At 42.6% G+C, this 8,847-nt stretch overlaps 1 protein-coding gene across 4 annotated transcripts in view; it reads left to right on the forward strand.

Moving 5' to 3' along the window:
- Nucleotides 1–6,564, forward strand: part of LOC122727897 (alpha-2-macroglobulin-like) — a 74,690-nt gene extending 68,126 nt beyond the window's left edge. For all 4 annotated transcript variants that reach the window (XM_043965834.1, XM_043965835.1, XM_043965836.1 and 1 more), the window contains 3 exons: nt 340–442; nt 6,036–6,077; nt 6,412–6,564. In XM_043965834.1, the coding sequence (XP_043821769.1) occupies nt 340–442; nt 6,036–6,077; nt 6,412–6,425 (159 nt within the window). In that variant the 3' untranslated portion in view covers nt 6,426–6,564. The remainder of the gene's footprint in view (nt 1–339; nt 443–6,035; nt 6,078–6,411) is intronic.
- The last annotated feature ends 2,283 nt before the right edge of the window (nt 6,565–8,847 follow it).

An 8,847-nucleotide genomic window follows, 5' to 3' on the forward strand; every position in this document is an offset into this window, starting at 1 on the left:
CAATAGAATGTGCCTTGAGGAATTTCTCATTTATTGAAAATGACATCCTCCAAGGAGTATAATAGTTTAGAGTTCTATCACCCATTTTATCTTGTACATATGTGGGCTCATATAAGGATAGTCAACTAGTTTGAAGTTGTACTCTCCACCTAACAATGGCCCCCAGCTTGGTACTTCTTTGTTCTCTTTGCCTCTTCTCTTTCCTCTTTCTTCCTTCTTCCTTTTGTCTATAAAACAAGTTAAGGCAACCGAAAAGATGGAGTGAGAAAAGACAATCTTGCCTAAAGCAGGGAAAAGAAGTGTCCATTGGGTTTTACTTTTACATTTTTTCCCTTCTAGATGACCAATGAGACGTTGTCCTTTGCCTTCACTGTGACCCAAGATATCCCAGTAAAAGACCTGAAGCCAGCTGTGGTGAAAATCTATGATTACTATGAAACAGGTAAGTGAGTGTGGCCTAAAAATACTAAAAAAAAAAAAATTTAAACTTCCTACCCCAAGAGTCTCTACAGTCACTCCTCTTTCCTTTTTTTTTTTTTTTGCCTATAGAATTAAATTTTACTTTACTTTTTCAAATGAAAATCTGCCTTCTCTCCTTCACACCTCTCTCCCTCTCCTTCTCCTCCCCCCTGGATTGAGAAAGCAAGAAAAACAAAACCCCTGTTACAAATATGTTGAGTCAAACAAAACAAATTTACACATTGGCCATACCCCCCCCAAAATATGTCTTAGTCTCTTCTCTGAGTCCCTCAGGAGGATGGTCTACTCTCTTTGGCAATCTCTATTCTCTTTCAGGAGGTAGGTAGCATATTCTATCATGAGTCCTTGAGAATCGTGATTCATCAGGTTTCTCAAGTCTTTCAGAGGAGTGCATCCTCATAATACTATTTTCAGTGTATAAATCATTGTCCTGGTTCTACTCACTACTTCCTGGTTTCTTCTTGAGCTTGTCTTTATTCTCCCTCTTCCTTCCAACCCTCTGGTTCCCAGTTTCCTCAGGACATTAGACTTGAGATCTCAGACTTGAGATCTGCCAGAAATTCTGGAATCTTATAAATTTTTTTTTTTTGCTTTGAGTAGAATTTTATTTTCCAAAATATATGTAAAAACAAATTTTAACATCAATTTTTTAAAACTTTGTCTTCCAACTTCTCTTCCTCCCTCCATTCCCACCCCCCACCCACAAGAACTCAAGCAATTCAAAATAAGTTGTACATGAGGTTGTCATGGAAAAATGATTTTACAAGAAATGCCAAGAGACAGTGTTCCCATGCTGGACTTGGAGGCTGGACCCATGACTCTGGGGCCAGGTTTGGGCACTTTCTAGTCCTGTGACCTTTAGCAAGTCACTTGATTTTTCTGATGTGGTTTTCTCTGCCATAAAATGGTAGTAAAAATTATATTCCCAACACCATAGGGGTATTCTACAAGGTTCCTTGAAAGCAAAGAACCTTGTACATCTTTAAAAATTATAATGTTAAATTCAGGTCATAAATTCATCATATATTTGGTGCTTACCACATGCCCTTTGGTCCTGTAGGTACTAGGCTTCTAAAACCAGATATTTTCATATGAGAAGTTAGAAAAGATCATTAAATGCAAGATGGCTAAGTGCAAAGATGTGGTACTGGTGGCAAGGCTGGGATTGGGTGAGTCTTTCCCCAAGGCAAGGAAGAGGGCAGAGAATTGGCCACAGGGAGAATTCCAAATTCTACCCATGCACAGTGCTTGGTATATAGCTAGCACACTTAATAAATGTCTATTAAATTGGAATAACATTGTAGTCTTTCCAGTCACCCAGGTGGGCAGCCTAAGCATCATCCTTAAGTCTTCCCTTCATATCTAATAAGTGGCCAAATCTTACTGATTTCTTATCCCTTCATATCTAATAACTGGCCAAGTCTTATTGATTTCTTCCCTATAATGCATCTCTTATCAGTTTCCTTTTCTCTGCTGACATGGGAATTACTCTAGTTAAAGTCCTCTCTCACCTGGGCGATTTCAACAGTTTCTTAATTGATCTCTCCACTCCTAGTCAAGGAGCTAGGTTGCATGATGGTTGGAGTGCTGGGCCTGGAGTCAGGAGGACCTGAGTTCAAATCTGGCCTTAGACACTTACTAGCTGTGTAACAGTGGGCAGACCACTTTAACCTTCCTCTGCCTCAGTTTCTTCATTTGTAAAATGAGGATAATAAAAGTATCTCCCTCCCAGGGTTGGTATGAGGATAGGGTGAGATAATATTTGTAAAGCACCTGGCATTTGTAAATGCACTCAATAAATACTTATTTCCTTCCTGTTGCACTCCCTCTCTAATCTGTCTTTCATACTGGGACCAGATTGATCTATCTGTAGTCTAAACTCGGGTCTTCCTGACTCCAGGCGCAGCCCTGTGTTTACTTCACCATCTAGCTGCCTCAGTATTAACAAAACATAAGGCCCATCCCTGCAAGGCAGCTAGAGAAAGATGAATACCTCCACATCAAAAAAGAGGAAGAGGGGGTAGCTAGGTGGCACAGTGGATAAAGCACCAGCCCTGGATTCAGGAGGACCTGAGTTCAAATCCAGCCTCAGACACTTGACACTTACTAGTTGTGTGACCCTGGGCAAGTCACTTAACCCTTATTGCCCAGCAAAAAAAAGAGAGGAAGAAAGAGAATTTATATTTTTGGAGCATGATTCATGGACCCCAAACCTACAGAATTCAGCCAACCATTTGTTGAAGTAGAACAAATGGCTGGGTCATGTGGACTTGTTTGGAAAAATAGAGGGGCTTATCATGACTATTCAAAACCAAGTAATTGCTATCAGAAACTCCTGAAAGGTCATGTTTAAGACCAGGCTTAGTGAGCTTTGTAGAGCATGCAGGGAAATAGGAGAGGCTATGCAACACCCCATAGCAGCTAGGTGGCACCATAGTGTATAGAGTGCTGGTCCTGGAGTCAGGAAGACTCTTCCTGAGTTCAAATCTGGCCTCAGACACTTACTAGCTGTGTGACCCTGGGCAAGTCACTAAACCCTGTTTGCTTCAGTTTCCTCATCTGTAAAATGAGCTGAAGAAGGAAAAGCAAACCACTCCAGTATCTTTGCCAGGAAGAGCCCCAAATAGGGTCATGGAGAATCTGATATGACTGAAACGGCTGAACAATAACAATATGCAACACATCACCACAGGTGGTAAAAATTTCACAGTTGCCACATACCTAGCAAGGCTTGACCTGGTGGCTAAAATAAGCCAACTGAAGCCTGCAATCATTCATGGACTAGCAGATGGCAGATCTCCACAATATAGATACAGACCAACCTCTCAATAACCTTGGGAACTCAACCTATAAACAGCCCTAGAAACAAAACCATTACCAGAACAAACGGTCACCTGAACTGTTTTGCCCAGGCTTAATTCCAATCCATTAAATTAAGAACAATATTTAAAATAGATGCTGCCACCCCTAATACTCATAATCCCCTAACTACATGGAATGAAAAACTTCCAAAGGAGATATGTATGTATGTATATATCTATATCTATCTCCATCTCCATCTCCATCTCATCCATCTCTTCCATCTATCGTGTATATCCGGCTGAAGGAAATCATAGGAAAATGATTTGTGTGCATGTGAGGAAAATTGAATTAGAAAACCCCTGGCATCAAAATCACATGGAACAGGGGCAGTTAGATGGCGCAGTGGATAAGGCACTGGCCCTGGATTCAGGAGTACCTGAGTTCAAATCCGGCCTCGGACACTTAACACTTACTAGCTGTGTGACCCTGGGCAAGTCACTTAACCCCAACTGCCTCACCAAAAAAAGAAAAAAATCACATGGAACAGGGTGAGGCTGACCTCTTCCCTAGTGTCCTTTCTGCCACTGGTGGTGTACCAGTAGCTTTACCAGGAATACTTTCTGTGAGCTTATAAGGCAAAAGCTTACATCTTAATATGTTTATTTAATTACAAAAGTAGTTACATTAATCACCTGTGTAAAAACAAGTTCCTAGACCATTGAATATGAAGGAATTATAGTAACATGGCAACTTGACCGAGACCATTCCTAGCTGGAAAAGATGAAAATGAGATGAGGATGAGGCTGAGAATGAGGAGAAGGAGGGGGAGGAGGAGGAGGAGGAGGAGGGGGAGGGTGGTGGTGGTGATGATGATAAAAGTATTTATTGAATTGAAATGTAAGACCTCCTCCCACATTCAAGGAGCTTACAATCTACACATCAAAATAAGTCACTGAAACATGAAAAAGTAACTAGCAAATTCGGACAGTAAATCCTGCACCTTTATTTCTAGAACATCCCTGACAAAACTCATCTAGCTTCTGCTTAAATACTTACAGTGCCAAGGAACCCATTACGTATTGAGACAGCTTATTCCCTTTTTGTACAATATTAATAGTTTGGAATTTTTTTCCATTCAAGCCCAAATCTGCTCACCTGTAATTTCCACCCATTGGTATTATTTCTGCCCTCTGGGGCCATGCAGAACAGAATGCCTAAATCCTGACTTAGCCCTGAGACCTAACCTGGCTCTCTCCTTAGATTTCCCATTATCTCTGCCTCTCCAGGATGCCAACTTTGCCTGATCCTGGATTTGTGCAACACCACTCTGTTACTACTTTGGATACACTTGTGCACCAGATCTGAGCATTCATTCTCAGTGCCAGCCTAATCCTGCCTACCCTTACTATTGTAGTAATAATTACTAGCACATACTCTAGATGAATTTAGGTCAACCTAGGCATAAGTCAAATCAAGAGGCATTTATTAAACGCTTCTTATTATTTTCCAGGCTCATAAAGAAAGCTGAAAAATGGGCATGGGAGAAGAATGGAGTATCCATGTGGGGGCATTTTAGAGACTGTCCAGAGAGTCAGGATTAGAGAGGAAAAAAGACATGGTCTGTCTGGGTGGCATCTTTAAAATGGAGGTTCTGGAAAGAACCAGTTCAAGGGTGAAGTGAACTTCTAGCATGGATAGATTTGATCTTGATAAATAGAGGGGGGAGAGAGAAGGTTGAATGAAGGTAAGAAAATGAAAGGCATAGGGGCAGCTAGGTGGTACAGTGGATAAAGCACTGGCCCTGAATTCAGGAGGACCTGAGTTCAAATCCAGCCTCAGACACTTACTAGCTATGTGACCCTGGGCAAGTCACTTAACCCTAAAAAAAGAAAAGAAAAAGTTTAAAAGAAAGAAAATAAAAGGCCTGTTCTGAGAACAGCATTTAGGCCAATTTGGCTATGGTGCAGTTTTGTGTATAGGACAATAATAACAATAATGATGATAAAAATCATAGCTAGCATTTCTCTAGCACCTGCTATGTGCCAGGAAACTGGGCTAAACTCTTTTACAAATATTATTTCATTTGATCCTCACAGCAATCCTGGGAGGTTGGTGCTATTATTATCCCCATTTTAGTTGAGGAAACTGAGACAAAAGAACCTTAAGTGACTTGCCAAAGGGTCACATAGCCAGTAAGTATCTGATGTGGAATTTGAACTCAGGTTTTCCTGACTTCAAGCCCAGTACTCTATCCACACACCAGCCAACTGCTTCATTAAGCAAATGGAGTCCTTCCTAGGGAGCTTAAATTTGAATAGCCACATTTAGAATGAGGTTTTGGGGGCAGCTAGGTGGTGCAGTGGATAGAGCACTGGCCCTGGAGTCAGGAGTACCTGGGTTCAAATCCAGCCTCAGACACTTAACACTTACTAGCTGTGTGACCCTGGGCAAGTCACTTAACCCCAATTGCCTCACTAAAAAAAAAAAAATAATAAAAAAATAAAAAAATAGAATGAGGTTTCAAGGTGCTTCCAAGGAAAAGAAGGTATTGTTAATTTTTTTCTGTTGCTTAATGGTTAACAGAACATTGTTTGCTCTTTAATATGGTGAAGTCAGTTTATCTGGAGTTTTGACATGATATCCCTCCTTCCCACCACAAAGCTAACTAAATATAGGAACCTTATGCATTTGAGATAAATGCATCAGTCTCTGACCCTCCCCTCTCTCATCCTCACCATTTTTGTTTCTTTCAGATGAATTAGGTGTCACTGAATACCATGCCCCCTGCAGCGCAGGTAAGAAGCAGGACAGGTACATGTGACCAGATGTTTGTCGTTTATGCTCTAGGCTGCTGTAATCTATTTCTTTCATCTACTATCTCCTTTAGCATATGCACAGGTGGAACTGGCTGGAGAGAGGGCCCCTAACTCTGACCAGGCCTCTCTGATTTATCCTCCTCCTCCACCAAGCTACATGTTTATTATGTGGCTAATATCGCTATTGAGTCACACTTCCCTCCATAGCCTGCTAAAAGTTTTCTTTGACTAGGGTAGGCGGATCTAACTGGGGAAGTTCCCCGATTCCTCTGAAACTTCAGGGAAGGCTCTTATTTCTCTCTTTTCTTCACAGACGGAAATGCCTAAGATCCACATCTAAGCACAAGACTTAGAAGAGTGGGTTTCCAACCTCTCCTAACCCAGAAAATATTAGTTGTTGTTTTTGGTTTTTTTCAGCAAAAAACAAAATCTTGTTGAATAAATGTTTGTATAGATTCAATCACTATGATTGGTCTTATTCCTTTCTTTATTCATGCGTCAACAATTTATTAAGGACCAGAACTGTTCATTATGGGGGATACAAGAACAGTATAAGAATAGTCCTTGTCCTTTGAGGATAATTAAAATGATTAGGCAGCTAGGTGGTGCAGTGGATATGTCTTGATATTCAGTGACTTCGATATACAGAGAAGTACAACAAAAAAAAGACATAAAAGGGGTCAAGGCTGCTGGACTACTTGAGAACTTGGGGTATATATAGTGTTCAGGAGGACTAGCACCTCTGGTATGAGGGCTTATTGAGACCTTTTCATCTACCTCTGGTGTCCACCTTCACTCAATTCTCACCTGTGGCTTCAAGAAGAGGTAGCATGGACAGTGGCCACAACCTGGTAAGCTATCTCAGCAGATGGGCTAAACCAGGTTGAGAGTAACTGACAGGCCTCAAACAGGCCTGTTGGTGAGTTAGGTGGGGACTCCACGCATGGAAGATGCCAAGGATATCCACTGCATTCCAGACCATCGATTGTGGTCTTGACTTTTTGTCTTACCACTGGACTTTGATGACTCAGGAAGAGACAGGCTGATAACTGTGCAACTCTGCCTCACTGAAATCCAATTCACTCACCCATTAAGACATCACCCATTGCGGGAAGCTAGGTGGTGCAGTGGATAAAGCGCTGGCCCTGGATTCAGGAGTACCTGAGTTCAAATCCGGCCTCAGACACTTGACACTTACTAGCTGTGTGACCCTGGGCAAGTCACTTAACCCCCATTGCCCCGCAAAAAAAAAAAAAAAAAAAAGACATCACCCATTGAGGAGCAGCTAGGTGGTGCAGTGGATAGAGCACTGGCCCTGGAGTCAGGAGGACCTGAATTCAAATCCAGCCTCAAACACTTAACACTTACTAGCTGTGTGACCCTGGGTAAGTCACTTAACCACAATTGCATCACCAAAAAACAAAAAATGAGAAAAAAAGACATCACCTATGATGCCAATGGTCCTGACAAAATATTAAGAGACCCCTGTTTTCCAGGCTAAGGTCCAGAAGGTGATATCTTCCAGAGGGTGGTCACAAAGGATTGTTGTTTTGCTGAACTCAAGGCATAGCTTACCCACTGGGTCTTAGCTCCTGAATGGATGGTGGACCCCTTCAGGGACCTCAAGGTTCATGGAGCAGGGACCCAGAAGCAGCCGACACCCAGATGAGATAGCTGTCCCCAGATTCCAACAAGGGCTGAATATACCATCCTTGTATTTTCTTCTTTGCTTTCATTATGTGTCTAGTCACCAAGGCCCTGATTCAAGTGTGCTGGCATTTTCTCCCTCTATATTCTCACCCCGCCTTTTCTGCTTGCAAACAAACAATGTCTAGCAATGATACCTGAGACACACTTCCCTAATAGGTCCCCTCAAGGAACTGACCCCCTGGGCAATGTCTCATCCTGACCCAACTGGTCTCTTGTGGTTATGGGCTCTTTCAGACCTCCCACCTTTTGGCCAAAAGGGGGAAATGACAAAATATTAGGAGACCCCCTGTGTTCCAGAGCTAAGGCCCAGCAGACAAGCTGTGCTCTGAGCTTTAGCAAGACAATAATCCTTTGTGATCACCCTCTGGCAAAAACACATCATTTACCAGGTGTTCTCTGAGCTGGACAAGCACAGGAAAAACTCGGAAAGTCCTGCAGTGAATCAAACTTGTCACATTCTTGCTGCTCCCTCATTGTCAGGGCTACAACTCATTGCACAGCCACTTGTAAAAGTATTGTGACTCCCCACATTGCCTCGGGCCTCCCCAGGGTGGGGCAGGGCCCCCGGTACATGTGTCCTTGCTTGCAAGCTGTTTTCCTCACTTTGAAAATAAAACTTCTCTTTAATTCCTGACTCTCCTATTCCTAGCCTGATCTGTTCAGCTCCAGCCATTCACAGGTTAGAGGCCGGTTCTGGTCCATTGACAGTCCTCTTCAAAAATGAAGGACAGGGGGCAGCTAGGTGGCACAGTGGATAAAGCACTGGCCCTGAATTCAGGAGGACCTGAGTTCAAATCCGACCTCAGACACTTGACACTAGCTGTGTGACCCTGGGCAAGTCACTTAACCCTCATTGCCCAGCAAAACAAAAACAAAAACAAAAAACAAAAATGAAGGACAAATGGGCAGCTAGGTGGCACAGTGGATAGAGCACTGGCCCTGGAATCAGGAGGAACTGAGTTCAAATCCGGCCTCAGACACTTGATACTTACTAGCTGTGTGACCCTGGGCAAGTAAGTCACTTAACCCCAATTGCCTT

This window comes from Dromiciops gliroides, chromosome 5, assembly GCF_019393635.1.
Source record: "Dromiciops gliroides isolate mDroGli1 chromosome 5, mDroGli1.pri, whole genome shotgun sequence".
NCBI lineage: Eukaryota > Metazoa > Chordata > Mammalia > Microbiotheria > Microbiotheriidae > Dromiciops > Dromiciops gliroides.